This window comes from Sciurus vulgaris (genome assembly GCF_902686455.1).
Source record: "Sciurus vulgaris genome assembly, chromosome: 4".
Lineage (NCBI taxonomy): Eukaryota > Metazoa > Chordata > Mammalia > Rodentia > Sciuridae > Sciurus > Sciurus vulgaris.
The window spans coordinates 66821428-66845208 of NC_136464.1; the positions used below are offsets into that span (position 1 = coordinate 66821428).

Genomic DNA, 23781 nt, shown 5'->3' on the forward strand with positions numbered 1-23781 from the left:
GACATTTGCAGTTTTATCTAAAGAAATTTATCTTGGTGTTTTTCAAAGAGTATAGTTGCTCCATTAAATTGCAAAAGAAGTTTTCCTAAGTTACCTTCTGATATTTCTCTAAGTTATATGATAATTGGATTTTGAAAACCCACACATCAATCATAGATTCAGCAGCCTTAGGATTCAGTAACATTACTGCTAATAAAACCATTCACCTGTTTTTAATCTCCTCATCTATATTTTATGCCTATTAACATACAGAAACCACAGTAATAATTGGAAAAATCAACTTTGTGTGCCTTTTTCCTTGATGTACTCACATAGTGAGTGTACTTTGTGATGTATGTGCTTTGAATATGAACGAATTGGGGAACACTTACTGCTCAGCCTCAGAAGTCTCTGTAATGCTTGTCTTTTATTTGTAGTTCCCTGTAGTCTGCTGTGTTGGTGCTCTTATATTTGCTAAATCATGGTTCCTTGGTTGAGACGCTGGGGTGGGGGTGTTAGAATCCCAGTATGAAACATTAATATTTTTTGAGAGGAAAATGCATAAGAAGAAAAATAAGGGTAAACAAGATATCATCATGCCATGCTACAAAATGTTTCAAAATTGAGAAAATGTCACAGGGAAGTTGGAAACAGGGTCTCTCTTTTTCCTTTTCTTTTTCAGACGGAGAAAGCAGATAGACGACAGAGTTTTGCATCTTTAGCTTTACGTAAGCGCTACAGCTACTTGACTGAGCCTGGAATGAGTGAGTTCTCTAACACATTTACTAATCTATGTGAATTTTTATAAGAAGAGACATTTTTTCTATACAAACTAAATTATGGTGTTGTTTGAAACCCAGTAACTAAGAAAAATTGCCTGCAGGAAAACCTTATCTAGAAACCTAATACTTTGTACAAAGTTGAAGATACAAGGTACCAACACCCCTAGTTCATAGCTTCAAAAGAGTTTTCTTTTTTTAAACCATTAACTTTTTAAAATTAGAGACATCTTTTTTTTATTTTACTTTGGTGATTATTAGCTATGGGAAGAGATAAATACCAGTGTTGCTTTAAATTTATGCTCAAAAGAAAAAATGTTTAAGCCCATATTTGGGATGGTAGAAAGAATGGCAAAGTTACTTTGCCATTAGATTGTTGTATACAATTTTTTTCTTCTCACTTTGCAAGAGTTACATTTTCTTACTTTCTTGAGGTAGGACTTATTTACTGATTTCTTATCTCTTTCCTCCTTTCATCTTTGCTCTATTAAAATATAAGTTCTAAGGCTGGTCTTTAGACTGGATGGTTCCAGTTCCTTGTTAACTGGTTTGCAAGTAAGGCATAGATTCAGTCGTGTTCGTTCTCTCTGCCTCCTCTTCCTCCTTCCTTCATCCTTGTAATTATTATGTCTGGTAGTCATCACAGCCCTCTAGATAACCCCTTCTATCCAGGGAACTGAGAGCACGGGGAGCAGTACTATGTTTGATGGATGTAGAGAGTTGCCACTGTAACCTCACAGAGCTTCCTTTTGAAGAAAAAAACATTTTTTCATTTGCCAATCATTCCTGGCTTTTCTCCCATGGACTCACAGTTAACTTGAGTTCAGGAAGGTTTAGAAACTTATCAGGAAGAGCCACAATTTTGTTTTTCCCCACCTTTCCTGAATTAATGTTGCAGTGGACCAATATAACAGGCAGCAGGAAACTACTCCATTATTCAGTTCAGATGGCCGAGCTCCAAACTACTGGGAAAGCTAATATTCAGATACAAAAGGGGGAGTATGAGAGAAATGAAACCCTCTCACACTCAGGAACATTCCCTCAGTTCTGAGTTTCTCCTCTAGCAGAAAGGTCTAAATCCTTCCAGAAACATCAGGGCTGAATTAACTCCTATTGTGCTACAGAGCAGGGAAAGGGTGTGAATGTAGCTAGCTAGTTTTTCAATACAGCTAAATATACTGGATATGAGTTTTCATTGGAATAGCATTTTGCCCTGGAGACCCTCATTGGGTAGTTGTTTTGGACACACACCCCCTATCCCCACCCAGGCAGTATCCTTAAGCTTTGGATAGGCTTGATGGAACAGCTACTTAAGGTCAATGGTACCTCAGGGCAGGTGAGTTTTCATCTGATTCTGGTCCTAAGGTGTTTAGTTCTTTTGTGGGAAATCTGAATTGTAAGATCAGGCATGTGCTCAATTTAATTTTTCTCACTTATGAAAGCGTTGCTACTTTTTGGTTAAAATTTCATTTAGATATGTGCAGTCCTTGACTTTTGATAGAAGGGAGTAGTTCTCTCTTATAATCAGGCCCATATAAGTGGGTGAACAGAGGAATGAAAAAGAATAAAAAAGGATTAAAAGGAAACTAAGGAAATGCCAAGGCTCCAGAATTGGTGTCAGAACTCCAAGTGAATGACACTTTTCCCTCATTTACCCTCACCTTTCCAAGCCCCATCTCTGTGCCCCAGAAAGATTCTAGTGTAGTTTACCGCCTAACATTCAGAATTTCCCTTGGTTATAAAGGGTGTCACAAACTGTATGTCATTAAAACATATAAAATGTATAACTGATTGGCAAGTCGGTTGTTCCAGGCAAAGTATATGAAACCACAAACATGATTCAGAAGACTAGTCTGATGGAGGCAGCATTCAGCAGTAAGCAAGGCACTTCACCAGTTTCTGGTAGTTACAATAGTAAATTCTTAAGACATAGACTGAGCCCAAATCATTCAATTGAAGAGAACCTCCAAACCATCATCCATTTGTAGTGTGGCATTTTTCCAAAAGAGTTAAACAATATAATGTTGAGAATTTTGACCAGGAAGGATAATATATAAGTGAGTTTTCCATAGCTCTACTTTCTTTGGAATAATATGTAAGCCTAGAAGAGAATATTTTCTGAATATGACTTTAAATGTACACTAGGAATGAAAATCTTCACCCTTGTGGGAGTAGCTGCTAATCCAAGGACTGGATTGTAGCAGTGGCACGGGCACAGCGTGAAGAGGAGCATAAAAGATGAAGCAGATTCTCATTTCCTCCTCAAGTTCACTGTTGTTCTGAGCCGTTGGTTTCTTGGAGCGAGACTGTACTGAAATTGACGTTGACCATTAGCCCTTGGCAGGCATTCCAAATCTCTGTGATCAGCTCGGTTTGTGTGTTAGAACTGTAGAAGTAGAGAGGCCCAAGAGTGTGCTTGCTGTCCCTAGTGAGTGTGCTTACTTCATCTGTGTGTCTCTTGCCCCACTGAGATAAGAATGCTGGTATTCCATCTTTCCTAGCGGTAGGTCTGATTCATGGCTGCTTCCCTGTTTGGGGGTACCTGTGAATATTCTGGAAAGGCACCAGAACCCATAGCTTTGTAATTGATAAGCATATATGTACACCTATACACCATATTTCACTGCAGGTACTTAAATGTGGGGTGTTAAAAATATGACTGCTTTAGATTTTCCTATGATACCTTTTGAGAATTAAAAGTAGAATAGATTGTGAAAAAATATATGAGATAATATGTGCTTTTATTCATAATTAAGACTGCTACAGACATGGCTGTATTTAGTTACAGATGTATTTTATAATGTGCAGCTTTTATTTTCCTAAAAATCTCAAAAGGTACCAAGACTTCACATCTCATGGAAAAAGTGTACTCTTCTTTCTCAATGCTCTCATGAAAGTATTTTTAAAGGTTATATTTTGTGCATAATATGGCATACAAATTGTATTACTTCACTGGCTTGTTTGCCATGATATATTGCGCATGATAAAATGTTTTCAGTTGCTTTGCTTGCTTACGGTAACCATGAACCATATTTTCTGGGCTTTTTTTTTTTTTTTCCCCTTTGTGTGTATGTGTATACATGCATTTTTAAACCATTTCATATTTCATTTTCTTTTTTCCTCTCATCAAAAGGAATATACTGCATGAAAAGATAAATGCAAACATTCCTTTTCTTTTTGTTTTTTGTTTAAAATTCTGACTCAGAAAATTTCTTGCTCTTATTGGCTTTTTATGGGTGTAAAGCGTAACCGAATTGTGCATGGAAGATACAGATTTAAAATCCAGTGGCTTCACAGTTTGCACACCAGTTGCCTGTCTCTTAATAGTTATTTTGAATTCTGCATGAAATAGGCTTGAGTGGTTTTCTAAAAAAGAGTTTCAGATATTTAATGCATAGATTGACATATTGAAGTGCTTCTAAATAGGTGCAATCTGTATCATGGAAAGGCTCTAGGAGAGGGAATATTAGAAATTATTAAAATGAGAGTCATATGTTTGCACAAAACAAACATACCTATACAGGCAAAACAGAACGGCTACTGCTATTTCAAAACCAGCACATAAGAAAGTCAATAGGAAGTAAGGGAACAGTGTTCCATTGTGGTTATTTTTCTCATCATTAATTCTTTCCTCATGTTTTTTATTTTTCATTGTTGGCCTATTTGGTTGCAATGTGCTTTTCCTGTCTTTCATTTCATATGGCTCTGTTTTTTATTTATTTAGTTGTTTTTCTTTTTTAACTTCGGATTGGTTATGTCTGTAGACATTTATTTTTTCTCTTTTACTTAATTGTTCCTTTTGCCTCATCCATTCTAAATCATGCAAACAATTGTACTTGCTTTTGTAATATTTCAAAGTTTACTGACCAATTTTTTTCTCTGGTCTCTCTGTTTCTCAACCATTTTTGTTGATTTTTGTGTTTGATTTCATTTTAAAATTTAAGAAACAGTTGAACGGAGTGCAGGAGCAACAAGATCCCTCCCCACCACTTACTCATACAAGCCATTCTTTTCTACAAGACCATACCAGTCCTGGACAACAACTCCGAACACAGTGCCCGGGCCAACCAAGTCAGGCTTCACTTCCTTATCAAGCTCTTCCTCTAATACGCCATCAGCTTCTCCATTAAAATCAATATGGTCCGTTTCAACTCCTTCTCCAATCAAATCCACATTAGGCGCGTCAACGACATCTTCAGTTAAATCTATTAGTGATGTGGCATCTCCAATTAGATCTTTTCGGACAATTTCTTCGCCAATAAAAACGGTGGTGTCACAGTCTCCATATAATATGCAAGTTGCCTCTGGTACCCTGGTTAGAGCTCCCACAGTCACGGAGGCTATGCCCTTAAAGGGGTTGGCATCCAATTCCACGTTTTCCTCTCGAAGCTCTCCCGTGACTACAGCAGGGTCTCTTTTGGAGAGGTCGTCAATTACTATGACACCCCCTGCCTCCCCTAAATCAAACATTAATATGTATTCCTCAAGTTTGCCATTTAAGTCAATAATTACATCAGCGGCGCCACTAATATCCTCACCTTTAAAGTCAGTGGTGTCTCCAGTTAAATCGGCAGTTGATGTCATTTCATCAGCTAAAGTTACGATGGCATCGTCTCTCTCATCACCCTTGAAGCAGATGTCTGGACAAGCAGAGGTAGCATTAGTCAACGGATCTATTTCTCCTCTGAAATATCCATCATCTTCAACTTTAATTAATGGATGCAAAGCCACTGCCACATTACAGGACAAAATTTCTACAGCTACAAACTCTGTGAGCTCTGTGGTGAATGCAGCCACTGACACAGTTGAGAAAGTGTTTTCTACCACAACAGCAATGCCATTTTCCCCACTCAGGTCATACGTTTCTGCAGCACCATCAGCTTTTCAGTCTCTAAGAACTCCTTCCGCAAGTGCACTCTACACATCTCTTGGGTCGTCAATATCCGCAACTACCTCATCTGTAACTTCATCAATAATAACAGTGCCAGTATACTCTGTAGTCAATGTTTTGCCAGAACCAGCATTAAAGAAACTTCCAGACTCTAATTCACTTACAAAATCAGCAGCAGCCTTGCTGTCACCCATTAAAACATTGACTACGGAGACTCGCCCCCAGCCCCATTTCAATCGAACTGCATCTCCAGTTAAGTCATCTTTGTTCCTTGCTCCTTCTGCCCTTAAGCTGTCTACACCATCTTCTTTATCTTCCAGTCAGGAGATATTAAAAGATGTGGCTGAAATGAAGGAGGACCTAATGCGGATGACCGCAATACTACAGACAGATGTGCCTGAGGAGAAGCCATTCCAACCTGAACTCCCCAAGGAAGGGAGAATTGATGATGAAGAACCCTTCAAAATTGTTGAAAAAGTCAAAGAAGACTTAGTGAAAGTTAGTGAAATCCTTAAAAAGGATGTATGTGTAGATAACAAAGGATCGCCCAAATCACCAAAGAGTGACAAAGGACACTCTCCCGAAGATGACTGGATAGAATTTAGTTCTGAAGAAATAAGAGAAGCAAGACAACAAGCTGCTGCAAGCCATTCTCCATCTCTGCCAGAGAGAGTGCAAGTCAAAGCAAAAGCTGCCTCTGAAAAGGATTATAACTTGACCAAAGTTATTGATTACCTAACAAATGATATTGGGAGTAGTTCACTGACAAATTTAAAATACAAGTTTGAGGATGCAAAAAAGGATGGTGAGGAGAGACAGAAAAGAATTTTAAAACCAGGAATTGCTTTGCAGGAACACAAACTCAAAATGCCACCAGCCTCCATGAGGCCTTCTACCTCTGAGAAGGAATTATGTAAAATGGCTGACTCCTTTTTTGGAACAGATACTATTTTAGAGTCTCCAGATGACTTTTCTCAACATGATCAAGATAAAAGTCCCTTGTCTGACAGTGGCTTTGAAACAAGAAGTGAAAAAACACCGTCAGCCCCACAAAGCGCTGAAAGCACTGGTCCTAAGCCACTTTTTCATGAAGTCCCCATCCCTCCTGTCATTACAGAAACAAGAACTGAAGTAGTTCATGTCATCAGGAGCTATGAACCCTCCTCTGGGGATGTTCCCCAGTCCCAACCAGAGGAACCAGTGTCACCCAAACCTTCCCCTACATTTATGGAATTAGAACCAAAGCCCACCACCTCTAGTATTAAAGAAAAAGTGAAGGCATTTCAAATGAAAGCCAGCAGTGAAGAAGATGACCATAGTCGGGTTTTGAGCAAAGGCATGCGTGTGAAAGAGGAGACTCACATAACCACAACCACCAGAATGGTTTATCATTCCCCACCAGGCAGTGAAGGTGCCTCTGAAAGAATTGAAGAAACTATGTCAGTCCACGACATCATGAAGGCCTTTCAGTCCGGGCGGGATCCTTCCAAAGAACTAGCAGGGCTGTTTGAACATAAGTCGGCAGTGTCTCCAGATGTTCACAAGTCTGCTGCTGAAACCTCAGCCCAGCATGCAGAGAAGGACAACCAAATGAAACCCAAACTGGAGCGTATAATAGAAGTCCACATCGAAAAAGGTAACCAAGCTGAGCCCACTGAAGTCATTATTAGAGAAACCAAAAAGCATCCAGAAAAGGAAATGTATGTATATCAGAAAGACTTATCCCGGGGAGATATTAATCTAAAAGATTTTCTGCCAGAAAAACACGATGCTTTTCCTTGTCCAGAGGAACAGGGTCAGCAAGAAGAAGAAGAACTTACTGCAGAAGAGTCATTGCCTTCTTATCTGGAGTCTTCCAGAGTAAATACTCCTGTGTCCCAAGAAGAAGATAGCCGCCCCAGTTCTGCTCAACTCATATCCGATGACTCTTATAAAACATTGAAGCTTTTGAGTCAACACTCCATAGAATACCATGATGATGAGTTGTCAGAGCTAAGAGGGGAGTCTTACAGGTTTGCTGAGAAAATGCTTCTGTCAGAAAAGCTAGATGTGTCTCATTCTGATACTGAGGAATCGGTTACAGACCATGCAGGACCCCCTAGCTCAGAGTTACAGGGGTCTGATAAGCGGTCCAGAGAAAAAGTAGCCACTGCCCCCAAAAAAGAAATACTCTCCAAAATCTATAAAGATGTGTCTGAAAATGGTGTAGGTAAAGTGTCTAAAGATGAGCATTTTGATAAAGTGACAGTATTGCACTATTCTGGCGATGTTAGTAGTCCAAAGCATGCCATGTGGATGCGCTTTACTGAGGACAGATTAGACAGAGGTAGAGAAAAGTTGATATATGAAGATAGGGTGGACAGGACTGTGAAGGAGGCCGAAGAAAAACTGACAGAAGTATCACAGTTTTTTCGTGACAAAACTGAGAAACTAAATGATGAACTGCAGTCCCCAGAGAAAAAGCCACGCCCCAAAAATGGCAAAGAATACTCTTCTCAAAGCTCTACCAGTAGCAGCCCTGAGAAGGTACTAACAGAACTGTTAGCATCCAATGATGAGTGGGTTAAGGGAAGGCAGCGTGGCCCCGACGGACAAGGCTCCCTCAAGGCCGATGAGAGGACAGCATCTAGCCTGCCCAGCAGCCCGGAGAAGAGAGTTCTGCCCCAGCAGAGTGAGGACGGCAAGTCCACCGTGGAAGCCAAAGGAAGTGTCCCACAGAGCAAAGCACCAGAAGGGCCCCAGTCTGGATTTCAACTCAAACAATCTAAACTCAGTTCCATTAGATTAAAATTTGAACAAGGCACACATGCAAAAAGTAAGGACATATCTCAAGAAGACAAGAAGTCAGATGGCCAATCCAGAATTCCAGTTAAAAAAGTCCAGGAGAGCAAGCTACCTGTCTACCAAGTATTTGCTAGAGAAAAACAGCAGAAAGACCTCTCAGAGGAAAGTGTGCCTGTACAAAAAGATTTTATGGTACTAAAAGCTAAAGATGAGCATGTCCAAAGCAACGAAATTGTTGTAAATGATTCTGGCTCTGATGACGTGAAAAAACAGAGAACTGAAATGTCAAGTAAAGCAATGCCTGACTATTTTTCTGAGGAACAGGCTAAAGACTTGGCATGTCATGTAACCTCAGATTTAGCAACCAAGGGACCATGGGACAAAAAGGTCTTTAGAACATGGGAAAGTTCTGGAGCCACTAACAATAAGTCACAGAAAGAAAAACTTTCCCATGTACTTGTTCATGATGTAAGAGAGAATCATGTTGGTCATCCTGAGAGTAAAAGTGTTGATCAAAAGAACGAATGTCTGTCTGTGACTGAGAGAGAACACAAATTGTTAACGAATGGCTCTCTCTCAGAAATTAAAGAAATGACTGTAAAATCTCCCTCCAAGAAAGTTTTATACAGGGAGTATGTTGTTAAAGAAGGGGAACATCCAGGTGGAGCTTTCGATCAACCTCCCAGGAGAAGTGAGAGCTCAGCAGTGTCACACATTCCAGTCAGAGTGGCTGATGAGAGGAGAGTGCTCTCTCCTAATATTCCTGATGGGTTTTGTGAGCAGTCGACATTTCCAAAGCATGAACTGTCACAAAAAGTGTCCCAGTCAACTATGAGTAAAGAGACAGTCGAGACACAGCACTTTAATTCTGTAGAAGATGAAAAAGTTACCTATTCAGAAATCAGCAAGGTTTCCAAACATCAGAGTTATGTAGGCTTATGCCCACCTCTTGATGAAACTGAAACCTCCCCCACCAAATCTCCTGATTCTTTAGAGTTTAGCCCAGGAAAGGAATCTCCATCTAGTGACGTATTTGATCACAGTCCCATTGACGTATTGGAGAAACTTGCACCACTAGCCCAGACAGAGGGAGGGAAAGAGATCAAAACTTTACCTGTTTATGTCAGTTTCGTACAAGTGGGGAAGCAATATGAAAAGGAGATACAACAGGGGGGTGTAAAAAAAATCATAAGTCAGGAATGTAAGACAGTCCAAGAAACCAGGGGGACCTTTTATACAACTAGACAGCAAAAGCAGCCTCCTTCTCCCCAAGGTAGTCCAGAAGATGATACTCTAGAGCAAGTGTCCTTTCTAGATAGCTCTGGGAAAAGCCCCTTGACCCCAGAAACACCCAGTTCAGAGGAAGTAAGTTATGAATTTACGTCTAAGACCCCAGACTCACTGATAGCTTATATACCAGGCAAACCCAGCCCAATTCCAGAGGTTTCTGAAGAATCAGAGGAGGAGGAGCAGGCCAAATCAACCTCCCTGAAGCCGACTACAGTGGAAGAAACAGTGGTCGAGCGTGAAATACCTAATGATGTGAGCAGAGACTCTAGCCCAAGACCCAAAAATAACAGAGTTGCCTATATTGAATTTCCCCCTCCTCCACCTCTGGATGCAGACCAGATTGAGTCAGATAAGAAGCATCATTATCTTCCTGAAAGGGAGGTTGACATGATTGAAGTCAGTCTGCAAGATGAACATGACAAATACCAGCTGGCTGAACCAGTCATCAGAGTGCAGCCGCCCTCACCGGTTCCTCCCGGGGCAGACGCCACCGACTCAAGCGATGATGAATCTATTTATCAGCCCGTCCCCGTTAAAAAATATACCTTCAAATTAAAGGAAGTAGATGATGAACAAAAGGAAATAACAAAATCCAAAGCTTCTGCTGAAAAGGCCTCCAACCAGAAAGAACTGGAAAGTAATGGATCTGGAAAAGATAATGAATTTGGCCTTGGCCTTGACTCGCCTCAGAATGAAACTGCCCAGAATGGGAACAATGACCAGTCCATCACCGAGTGCTCTATTGCCACCACCGCGGAGTTTTCTCATGACACAGATGCCACAGAGATCGACTCCCTGGATGGCTATGATCTGCAAGATGAAGATGACGGTCTGACAGAGAGTGATTCAAAACTCCCAAGTCAAACCATGGAAATCAAGAAAGATGTCTGGAACACAGAGGGCATTCTGAAGCCAGCAGATCGCTCTTTTAGCCAAAGCAAACTCGAAGTTATTGAGGAGGAGGGAAAGGTGGGACCAGATGAAGATAAGCCATCCTCCAAAAGTTCTTCATCTGAAAGGACTCCTGATAAGACTGATCAGAAGTCAGGGGCCCAGTTTTTCACACTGGAAGGCCGGCATCCTGACAGATCAGTGTTTCCTGATACTTATTTCAGTTACAAAGTAGATGAAGAATTTGCCACTCCTTTTAAAACAGTAGCTACCAAAGGTCTAGATTTTGACCCTTGGTCTAATAACCGAGGGGATGATGAAGTTTTTGATGGTAAATCACGGGAAGATGAAACTAAGCCATTTGGTCTGGCGGTGGAAGACCGCTCTCCAGCAACAACCCCTGACACAACGCCAGCCAGAACGCCAACTGATGAAAGTACCCCAACTAGTGAGCCTAACCCTTTCCCATTCCATGAAGGAAAAATGTTTGAGATGACTCGCAGTGGTGCAATTGACATGAGCAAGAGGGATTTTGTTGAAGAGAGGCTCCAATTTTTCCAGATTGGTGAGCATACTTCTGAAGGGAAGTCAGGGGACCAGGGGGAAGGGGATAAAAGTATGGTCACTGCCACCCCACAGCCACAGTCAGGGGACACCACTGTAGAAACCAATCTAGAGAAAAATGTAGAGGCACCTACAGTCGAACCTAACCCCAGCAGCCCGACCAGCGGCGAGTGTGAGGAAGGCACATCCAGTGGTGGCTCCCTGGAGAGATCAGCAGCAGACAGTAACACCTCTAAAGTTGACCCCAAGTCACGCACGCCTATAAAAATGGGAATTTCTGCATCCACCATGACCATGAAGAAAGAAGGCTCTGGAGAAGTGACAGATAAGCTAGAAGCTGTGATGACCAGTTATCAGGGATTAGAAAATGAAATAACAGTGGTTTCAAATACAGCCAGTAGCCAGATGGGCATTAGGCCCCAAGAAAAACATGATTTTCAAAAAGATAACTTTAATAACAACAATAATTTGGATTCTTCCACTATACAGACAGATCACATTCCAAGTCATGTAGTTCTGACAGAACATTCTGCACCCACTTGTACCACAGAGAAAGCTAATCCAGTGAAAGGCTCATCAGGAAAAAAGACAGGGGTACTACAAGGACACTGTGCCAGAGATAAGCAGAAAGTTCTTGGAGAGCAGCAAAAGACAAAAGAATCAATAGGGATTAGGCGAAAATCCAAACTTCCCATAAAGGCCACTTCACCAAAAGATACCTTCCCACCAAACCATATGCCAAACAGTAAAACAAGTAAAATGAAGCAGGTTAGTCCATCTGAGAAAACCAAAACCCTTACTACTTCTTCATGTGCAGATGTGAAATCCAGAATTCCAGTAAAAAACACACACAGGGAAAATCTAGTTTCAGACAGAAAAGCATGTGCCACACAAAAGCAAGGGCAGCCAGAGAAAGGCAAGGCCAAACAGCTTCCATCCAAGTTGCCAGTAAAGGTAAGATCCACCTGTGTCACCACCACCGCCACCACCACCACCACCACCACCACCACCACCACCACCACAGTTAAAGTTAGGAAAAGTCAGCTGCAGGAAGTATGTAAACATTCCATTGAATATTTTAAGGGCATTAGTGGCGAGACCTTAAAGCTTGTGGACCGCCTCTCTGAAGAAGACAAAAAGATGCAGTCGGAGTTGTCCGATGAGGAAGACAGTACCTCAAGAAACACGTCGTTGTCCGAGACTTCCCGGGGTGGCCAGCCTTCAGTTACAACGAAGTCTGCTAGAGATAAGAAAACAGAGGCAGCACCTTTAAAATCAAAGAGTGAAAAGGCCGGCAGTGAGAAAAGGAGCAGTAGGAGGACTGGTGAGAATGAAGGCAGTCAGGTTTCTCGAGCACTCTTTGCTCACAGCCTGGAGAACCAGCATAGTTTGTAAACACTTTCCAACTCGTAGACCCTAGTGCATGAACTGTCGTGATTGCCTGTGGAGTGACTTAACCGTAGTTTCTCATTCTGTCATTGTCATCTGTATGTGCTGTCTTATATATTCTTCTTTCTTCCTTTTAATCAAACTACACTGTAGACAGCTAGGGAAGCATGCTGAAGATACTGGTGTCATTCAAGATGAACAACTTGTTTTTTTTTTAATGTGCTAATGGATATGATTCTGTCAAAGTAAAAGCACAGATACTGAAATACCATTGTGGTGTTTTCACGAACATTACAATTCTATAACTGTTGTAAAGTAGCTAGCTTGTCAGCATGTTCAACCCCATTACATTGAGCATTCATGTAGTTTGACATTTGGCCTGATGCAGGTGAAACACAAGTGAGCCATGTGAAAAGAAGTGTTCATGTAGGCGATTAGGACACATCTAATTGTACAGTGTTAGCGTTAGTCTCTCTGTAAAATCTGACTGCTGCTAAAAGCAATGTTCCAGTATCGTATCTTTCTTGATGATTATTTTAATTAAGAAATTGTAAATCGTAGGTCCACAGAGTCCATGCGAACGGACAGATATCAGGATGGCAATAGTAGCCGATCACCTGGGACTTAGTTGGACAGGTAAGTGTGTACACACCTGAGAGAAACAAAGCACAATTTCTTAATTTCCTTGTTTAATTCACATGCAGTTTATTATGTGTTTGTTAAAAGATAAAAAGCACCTCGGTAAAAAATTTATCATCCATAATTCTTTCTACCCAGGGATAATTACTGATAGTACTTTGTACACTATTTTTTTAAGAAATAGAAATTTAAAATCTTATTTTATCTTACATTTAAGTTTTTTTCTTCACAATTTCATTTCTGGTAAGATAGTAACCTTTTACCTGATAGCTGCTTTCCTTTATGCCTTCAGATAAATTCATTAATACCTATAACTTAAATAACCCCAAATCTTTAACATAGAATTTTGGGAACAGCTTTGTTAGGTAACAGTTCAATTAACCCATGGTTAGCCTACTTTTCACAAATTTTAGTCATTCATGAGTCATCTTTCTGAAAAAAAAAGTTTAAAAAATTTTTTTAGCTACTAGGCATTGAACCAAGGGCCTCACATGTGCTAGGTAAGTGTTCTCCCACTGAGCTATATATCCCCAGGCAGTTTTTAAAGAGGTCGAGGTAGGGTCTTGCTAACTTTCCCAGGCTGGCCTCAGACTTGGATCCTCCTAAACTTTATATTACTTCATAAACTTTATATTAGTGAGTGGGGATTATTTGCATATAATATCTAGATAAATAAGGAAACAAAAATGACAAAGTTTAAATTTACACATTTTTTTTTCTTTTTTTTCCTGCCATGGTGGGGATTGAACCTAGGGCCTTGGAACTTAAAAGCACAGGCTTTACCACTGAGCTACATCCCTAGGCCACTTTGAATTAATTTTTTTAAAAAAGGATATAAGTAAATAAGTAGACTCAGTTCACAAGAGTTGAGTTCTGTGAAACCATTAACATGTCAAAAAGGAATATTTGGCTTCATTTTGCTTCCATAAAGACAAGACAAGGTTGTTCGTCAGGTGGGCCATTCTGCTTTGTAGTTTTTATCTTAAAAGGGTCCCTAAAATCCTGCCTCACCTGAATCTGAGAAACTTTAAGTGTTATAGGTTGACTGTTTAATGCACAGCCAAAAGTCATAGCAGTTAAAATAATGTTGACACATATAAAGTCATATTATCAGTATCATATGCCCCATACAACTGTTAATAAAAGGGAGAATGTGAAACTAGATAATTTGAACAAGTTCATCTCCCCCCGCACCTTTGAATGCCCTCGGTCCCCCGTCCCATTTCCTTACCCTCATTCTGCCACAAACTAGCATACCCTCTCTATCCAGCCCCCTAGATCCTGCTCTAAGGTATACTGATGATGAGCAGAAGCATAGTGGGGCTCTGAAAAGACAGGTGGTCTGTGTGATTTTTTTACAGATGGTTGAGAATAATAATTTGTTATGTATAACTATTTCCTAATAACTGTTATGAAAATAATATTTGTGTTTTAACATTGAACACTAAACCTGAAAATATGTTGGAGCAAATGTTGATTTTATGGTAGCACATGCCCATAACAATTAGATTTCCCTTAAGCCAGTACAGTCCTTAATTTTTCAGAGACGATGTGGCAGCATCAGAAGAGACAGGCATAAATCAATAAAACTAAAATTCTCAGTGTCAGGATGTCTTTGCTCTTCGTAGAGTCTCCAGATAACAGGTACAGTTTGATACTGAGGACTTGTTGGGCAGTAGGAGTACTAGTCACTTAAAACACAAAAAGATGAAAAACTTAAAAATCTATAATTAACTTCCCTAATTAGAATTATAAGCTTAATCAAGATTAGGAAACTTAAGCCTTTAAAAGAACAAAATTTAAATCTGTCCTTTGAAACCAGCACTGACAATCCACTTTTTTATTTGTAATAGTTAAATTTTATAGTTTTCTACTAATAAATATATTCTCCAATCTTGGCTTTAATAGGTAACTAGTGTATCCAAAAGATATACCATTTGAGAGTCTTTTTCTGTCGGTCACAATATGATAATGAGTATTATGCTTTTTTGTTTTAAAATGGAATATAAAAAAGTATCTGTATATTACATGTATTACAGCTAAAGTTTGCCCCATGGAGATCGGCATTTATATGAACATATATATTCCTAACTGTAGGCTATAATCACAGCAGTTTGCCAGCTCTACCTTATATTAACTTTTGTCCTTTTGTTCAACATGTGGATTGTTTTCAAGTCTGCAATGAATAGTCACATACACAAATCATTTTATACAACCCTGATATATTATCAGGGTAAATTTCTAGAAGTGAATCACTTGATCAAAGGATAAGAACTTTTTTGAGTTTGTGAATTCATTTTGACAAGTTGCTACATATATTTCTTATCAGGAATAGAATCTTGTTCAAGCCCTCTTCCATGTGAACATTTCTTCCTGTTCCTTTTTATAATCATTTCAGGCAATACACACTTGATAAGTAGTTTTTAAAATACAAAAGTATACACTGAAAAGTAAATTCCCTAAGTTTCCATTCCCCAAAGCAGCAGCCACTAATACTCAGACTGTATATATATATATATTGATATATGTATATATATATATATATATATATATATATATATACATATATATCAAAAGACACTCTGTATTTCCAGGATTAAGGGTATGAGTATATACAAGGAAAGAAAGCTTTCTCCCTTTTATTTTTCAAACAAGTAGCTGCCTATAAGATACATTTAACCTCCTGAGCAGAAGCAGAGTTCTTAAAACTTGAAGGCATTATAGAGTGGAATATTATGTGGGTCAAAGGTGCACTTCATGAAGATTGCTTAAGGCAACCTTACTGCTAGCTCTTGTGCCATATGTATAAACTGTATACACTGCCTGTCTTATATGCAATTTGTTCAAATGGCAGAGAATTGGTTGAATTAAAAGAATCAACATTCTCTTTGTAAAAACTGAGAATCTTTATAAAATGATCTCTATAGGGTATTTGATTATAAATAATTACCTGAAGAAAGCTAAATTATAGCCTGACTATAATCACTAGTTTCCTATGAAATTAAGTATCTGAAGATTAATGCCTAAGGCTGTATGTGGGATTTTCTATACAGTTCCTTTCCTTTTTCTTGGTAGCAGTTGAACATTACTTTGATGAAAAGTGTATAGTAAAAGTAGAATAAGCAATCTTAATAACTCTCTTTCTTTTTACAGAACTGGCAAGGGAACTGAATTTTTCAGTGGATGAAATCAATCAAATACGTGTGGAAAATCCAAATTCTTTAATTTCTCAAAGCTTCATGTTATTAAAAAAATGGGTTACCAGAGACGGAAAAAATGCAACAAGTATGCTAAAATTCTATTATTTTAACTTTCACAGCTGCATAATATTTTAGATAAGTCTGCTGTTAGGTTCATTCAAATGCTCTGTTTTTTGCAATATAGAAAAATAAGAGTGATCAAAAAAACACAAGACTTTTGAAGTTATACTTGTTTAATTTAGTGCTAATACCGTAAACTTTTGTCAGTAGGAAGCCTTTCGGAAAGCAAATATAGTCTGAAACATTCTGAAGTTACTTCTATGACCAGAGGCAGATGTGCAGGGAAGTGCAGAGGGAACAGAATTATAGGTGATCAAGTACTTGTAATCTCCGTGGCAGCAGAGTTCCCTAATATTGTTGGGTCTGAAGGATTGTGCAAGGGGGTCGTACTTTGGCTTGTGCTAACCCACAACAATATAGAATAGGTTACTGTGGGTTTGCCTGTGTCAAATTAACTTTCATAACTCATGAAAATGCTAAGCATTAAACAGGAGGGTGACCTATTTTGACATTCTGAAAGGAAAAGGAACACGTTTGAAGTTAAATTCCTTTATACCTAAAAGAAGTCCAGCTATTTTAAGGTCCATCCACTCTGTTACAGTGGAATGGCCACTGTTGCCTTCACACACAGCTTTATAAGTGATTCTTAAGATCCTCACTTCCCTGTAGCAGCAAGCATTGAGTCCTCTGGATGATGATATTGCAGAGCTCAAATAATGAGAAGCCAAAATGCCAGGAGGTCTGCAAAAGCCAGGCCTTTGTGTGGATACTGTGCTGACTCAAAGCAAATAATTTAATTGGATTTTCAACCTTTTTTTTTTCCCCCTCCTTTTCAGCTGATGCCTTAACTTCCGTCTTGACAAAAATTAATCGAATAGATATAGTGACTCTACTAGAAGGACCAATATTTGATTATGGAAATATTTCAGGCACCAGAAGTTTTGCAGATGAAAACAATGTTTTCCATGACCCTGTTGATGGTAATTGAATTTAGTGTTCATATTTATTTTAATCATTTGATAAAATTCGAAAGTATAGTAAGACAAGGCATTCACTTAAAACCAACTAAATCGTGATTTGCTTGACTTAATTTCTCATTTTCATACCATTTTTTCTGTCAGAGGCTGCAAATAAGCACTATGATGAAAGAACAAACTAGGTAAATATGTTATATACAGTACAAATAATGAGGTTTGAAAACATAAGTTATCTGAAAGAGTTGATATTTCAAATATTTTATGTGAACAAACAAGAAAGTAATACCTCAAAAATACATTGTTTTAAATTTTTATATTAACCTAAAATACTACTGATCTTTTTTATTCACATATAGGTAAAACATACTATGATCCCAGTTTTATCAAAATAGCAAAGTATTGAGTCTAGTTTAAGCACATGGTATGAACTATTAAAATAAAATGGTGAATTACTGTTCTGAGAACAAATATCTAAGCATGCACTGAAAAATTCTAATGTACCAAAGTGTTAGTTATTCAGCATTATTTTAACTTCTTATGCTGCCATTTATATTTTGGGAAAAAACCCTACTTGATATATTGTATATAAAAGAGCATAACTATAACACAATGAGCATAGATATCACCAAAAATTAATTTTTCACATTAGCTCAGGTAATTTGTCATCTTATTCTTATATAAATTGAAACTTTTTCACAAAAGTGTTAAGAAAATCATAATTTACTGTTTTCCAAGATAGTCTTACTTTGCCTTCACAAATGGAAATGTATTCTACAGTGAAAGTTGAATAAAAATGTTAATGGTGTGGTGGCAAGAAAAGAAGCCAGGAATATTTTTATAACTATCCCAAGTTCTGAAAAACTATGGTTATTTTCCAGTTTCAAATTGACAAAGTCAGAATAACAGAAATCATTAACTTCTAATTCTGCATATGTTACATGAGGGAAAAAATCTCAAGTTCTTAGAAAGTTTTGCTTACTAAAGTTAAAGTCAAGAGAATATTTAAAGAATACCTGTAACACATGATAAAAACACAGTGAGTAATAAAATCAAAAGTGGTGGGGTTTTTTTTTATTTTTTGAGCTTATAAATACCATAAAATCTTTGGGAGAAAGTTCTCTCCACGGCTTTGTCTTATGTGTGAGGCCATATATTGCTAATCAAACTCTTTTCGCACTATACAAATACAAATACAATTTATTCTAATAGCAAACTGACTTATTGACAAGTTATAGCTTATAAATTCTTCTAATATTCTTTATTGTGGGGAAAAAAAACTAAGAAAAGTAGCTCTAATAAAAAAGATAACCAAAATACAACAGAAGTATTCTTAACAGCTTCATTTAACTCTTAAGATTTTAATATCAGAATGTCATTAAAATAAACTCACAAGGGCTTTTTGTTACTATGTCAATATTTTGTATTCCTTATTTTAAAATTTCTTAAGGAAATTCCAAAATGAAATAAATTTCACTTATGCAAATTATAAACTGCAGTCAATTTTTTCCATAAGATTCTTGTTTGTAGGTGACCATAAATTACTTGTATCAATTTTAATGTATGATAGCTAAGTTGATACTTACCTTGGACTGATGGAGAAGTTGCTCATATGTAAGTTTTTAAAATGTTATAGGTAATTAATTACAAAATTGGTTTCTTGTGGCTTGCTATATTTTATCCACCACAATGTGAATTTTTGGAAATTTTTGTAGACAAATAATCCAAAAAATGATTCCTGTCTCTCCTCTTAGTGAACTTCTGTGAAACTTCCTTTCCTCACCATGACCAGACCATTGTTGACTTTTCTCTCTGCTAAGGCAGAAAAATATTTCTGTAGTCCAAACAGCAATATTTAAAATGAGATTAGCTCCTTCCTTCCCTTTTACAAGCAGGTTAGTTAATAAGCTCCATGCGTCACAGCATTGTGAATATTCTGAGTGCTCTTGGTAAATGATTTTCCTCCAATCTGTTTTGTGTCATTGTTTCTTTTAATTCGTGGTTCTAAGTGGACCCATCACCAACTTCACCAAGACCTTCATATATTCCACAGCCTTTCATTTCTGTTACATTATGGCACCTGAAAACTTTACATGGAGTCTACTTTGTCTTCTTTCTACATCCTTTTCCTAACAATTTTAGGTTTTTACCCAGTGCTACTGCTCTAAAATCTAATAATCATTTCTTTCCTAAGATTAAATTCATTTTTCTTTCCTATAAATTTCATATAAAACAAAAATTAAGAATTGGGTTGTGTTGCTCATATGTGTAGTTTTTAAAATGTTATAGGTAATTAATTTGATTTCTTTGGTTAAATTTGATTAATCTAATTGATTTCTTGTGGCTTGCTGTATTCAGTCCACCACAGTATGAATTTTGCATGCTGAACTAGAAAGATAATAAATTTGGCCATGAAATGTGTTTTATATAATGACAGCTAACTTTTTATTCAATTAAATTAGCCTGGATATTTAAGTTACTGTATTTAAATTACCAAAATTGATAGACATAATTGATAGTATTTTATTTTATTATAGTTTACACTAGACTTATTTCATTGTATTACACTTAACTAAACCAATAAATTATCAGCATTATTCTGTGATTCATTGTGCATTTTCATACCTGATATAATTTAGTCATTCCATGTGTTTTGTTTGATGTATTTTCTAATTCATTCCAGTCAGTCCGAATGTACTGTCTTCCATAGGTTATCCTTCCCTTCAAGTGGAACTGGAAACCCCCACAGGGTTGCACTACACACCACCCACCCCTTTCCAGCAAGACGATTATTTTAGTGATATCTCTAGCATAGAGTCTCCCTTTAGAACCCCCAGTAGACTGAGTGATGGGCTAGTGCCTTCCCAGGGAAGCGTAGAGCATTCAGCAGATGGACCTCCAGTCGTAACTGCAGAAGACACTTCCCTAGAAGACAGCAAAATGGAAGACTCAGTGCCTTTAACAGGAATGCCTGAAGCAGTGGATGTAGATGAGAGCCAGTTGGAGGATGTATGTCTGAGTGAGTATCCTCAATACCTCGGAAATTTGGCTGGGGTCCCAAAAGATGTTAAACCAGCAGAGCCATTGAAACAGACTAGAAAAGTAGGCATAAGCTCTCAGCAGCAGGAGAAAGGAAAATCTGGTCCTGATGAGGAGATGACGGAAGAAAAACTCAAATCTCTATTTGAGGACATTCAACTTGAAGAAGGAGTAGAGTCTGAGGAGATGACAGAAGAAAAAGTACAGGCTATTCTTAAACGTGTTCAGCAAGCAGAACTGGAAATGTCTTCAATTACAGGTTGGCAGAATGAGACATCAAGTGGAAACCTAGAGTCTCCCGCTCAAGCTCGAAGAATAACTGGTGGGTTACTAGATCGCCTGGATGACAGGTATGGCTCTATTTCAGGAAAAGCAAACTGAAGTGCAGGGGGCCTCTGAATGCTTTGTTTTAAATAGATGCATTTTAAGCAATGACTCTAAATTACCAGTCAAGTTCTGGAATAATACCTCTTTAAAGGTTGGTTAATTATACTAATCTGGAGAGGAAAAGTGAATTTAAATTCAAATGTAATTCTCAGAACTTTTGAGTTTCTGAAGTAATAAGTAAAAATGTTACATACATGCCAAAGATTTATATGTCGTCTTTACTCTGGAAGACTGTACTTTTGGGGCTGGGGATGTAGCTCAGTGGTACAGCACTCACTTGTCTAGCACATGTGAAGCCCAAGCACCACACAAGGGAGAATGGGAACTACACTTCTCTAGTATTTACTTGTATTATTCTTTCCATATAGTCAGTAATTAATGTTTACTTAAGATACTTTAATAAAAGTCCAAATCTTTTAAGAATATAAATATTTATTTTGTTTCTGAACTACAAATACAAAATATTAAAATATAACCAGACACAGTGACATATGCCTGTAGTTCCAGCTATACAGAAGGCTAAGGTAGGAGGACTGCAGGTTTTAGGCCATATTGATGAGAATGTGTCTTAGAAGAAAAAGGGCTGAGTATGTAACTCAGTGGTACAGTGCCCTGTGGTTTATTCCCCAGTATAAATAATAATAATAATCAAGACATTCCCATCATCCAGCAATAACCATCATTAATATTTTGTGGAAATGCTAGAGGCATAGCTTTGTGGTAAATCACATGCTTAGTATGTATAAGTGCCTGAATTCAATCTCCAACACTAAAAAATAAAAAAAAAAAAATTAGTGTATTCCCTATCTTTTATGCACATTTTCAAAAATGCAAAGAAGAAATGTATCTGTCCTGGCATAGTAATAAAAACTTAACATTTATTCTCAATATTATAAAAAATTTAAATATTTTAGCATTTTGTCCTTCCACTTTTCTATACATATTCTCTACTTCAAAAATATTGCCATGTCTATCGTTTGCTATTTATAACCAAAATAATACCCTAAACATGATTCATGCTTATTTTTATACTGACCCTGATCTAGAATGGTAAGTCTAGAGACCCTCACACATTTGGTCAAATCCCACCACCAGGTATGCATTTTGTGACTGGATGAGTATCTAAGCTCTATCAATGTTACTTTGCTCATCTTTAAACTACTGCTTCCCTCAGAGAGGTTTATAGATCCAAAAAGAAAGCATGGATCATACCTACAAAAACTGGTACAAGTAGTAATCTCCTAGTAATGGTAGGCATTATTTTTATTGACTCACATATCAGACTAAAATATTTTTATTTCAGTGGCAGCTAGTAAAAACCTTAGGTTGGATGCAAGAGAAATGATGTTATTTTATAACCATGTGAAATATTTTCATATTGCTGATAAATCTCTTGTGCAATAAAAATTCCCAAAGAGGGACTTTATAAAATTTGCAAAAAGAAGTTTATGAAATTCCTTTTGAAAAATGAAGGCATCAATAAATTCCATATATAGGCTACTGTGGAATCTACTGCAAAGAAGACAAGTAGTGGTAACTTTGATGTCTATGTTCAGATATAGTTATATAATAATTTGCAATTGCATATCAGGAAATGGATTTCAATATAGGAAAAGGTGTTCATTATTATTAAACTAGCTAAAATTCCTTATTTAATGTAAGCTCTGCCAGTGAATTATATTGAAAAAATACTGAGTCATCTTGTTTCATAAAAGTAAGAAAATGACAGTGACTTCGCTTCGTACATACGGAAATTTAGTGGATAAGCAATGTGGATTGGGAATGGAAAATTATACTTAAGTCATAAAAGTAAATATCCTATGCTACTTCACAGTCTGCTGAGATTGTCGTCTCACACAAAATAATTTTAAAATCCTTAAAAAAAATGTTCTCTAACCAGATTTTGATTTAAAGTAGGCACACACACGTTTAACATATACATAAAATACTGCACTAGTCATTGCTTTCTACAGACAAGACACAAAGAACAGTATACAAATTACAAAACAATGAATATAGTCTATACCAAAACTAACATAAAGCTAGTGTAAATTAATATACTGAAACAAGTAAAAAATTCAAAATCAAGTTAAAAGAAAGTGTTGCAACAAGATGTCTAAAGGTACAGAAACCAGTTCTCACAGAAGGAGAAATAGGGTGTGCACCAACATTCTGATCACCAATGAGGTCGGGAGTGGGGAAAGATGAGTTTCAAGGAAAGCTCTTACGGTTGGAAAAGTGCGATGGCTGGATTCATAACTGAAAACAAAGAACTAAAATCTGGGGTTCTTAGTGATACTAGAGTTTCAAGAACTTTTTGTCCGTCGGGAAATTTTGTGTTTTGTTTTTTTGACTGTGATATAACATTTTGAAATACCCTTCCCTTTTAATTACTGGGATTGGAATTCTAAAGTATATCTGCAAACAATTTAAGATGTAGAATTTAAGAGGCTCTTGAACTTCAATTAAAATCTGGCATGGGCCAGGCATGGGGCACATGCTTGTAAATCCAGAAACTCAGGAGACTGAGGCAGGAGGATTTCAAGTTCAAGGCCAGCCTCTGCAATTTAATGAGTTCCTAAGCAACTCAGCAAAATTCTGTCTCAAGACAAAAAATAAAAAGGGTTGGAGATGTGGCTCAGTGGTTAGGCACTCTAGATTCAATCCCAGGTTTTAAAAAACAAACAAAACAAATTTAAAAACTGACATAACTAGTGCGAGTAGCCAGTTGTGATGTCGGGGATGCCTGGAACCTGTGCATACTTCCCCATACCCCACCCATGAAAATTCCTGAGTTTAGATCCACTCACCATATTTTTCGTATCTTCAGAAGTACTTAAAAAGAATGGCTATTCAAATTTTGGAGGCTCTAAAGCCATATGTTGCCATTGTAAATTTACATATTTTATCTCTTG

At 37.6% G+C, this 23781-nt stretch overlaps 1 protein-coding gene across 26 annotated transcripts in view; it reads left to right on the plus strand.

Annotated features, from left to right (window-relative positions):
- Positions 1–23781, plus strand: part of ANK3 (ankyrin 3) — a 621742-nt gene that overhangs the window by 575466 nt on the left and 22495 nt on the right. For 7 of the 26 annotated variants that reach the window (XM_079136414.1, XM_079136425.1, XM_079136435.1 and 4 more), the window contains 6 exons: positions 662–743; positions 4703–12502; positions 13129–13203; positions 16360–16491; positions 17303–17446; positions 20151–20829. In XM_079136414.1, coding sequence (XP_078992540.1) covers positions 662–743; positions 4703–12502; positions 13129–13203; positions 16360–16491; positions 17303–17446; positions 20151–20829 — 8912 coding nt within the window. The remainder of the gene's footprint in view (positions 1–661; positions 744–4702; positions 12503–13128; positions 13204–16359; positions 16492–17302; positions 17447–20150; positions 20830–23781) is intronic. The other 19 variants (XM_079136437.1, XM_079136438.1, XM_079136439.1 and 16 more) reach the window with 5 other exon arrangements.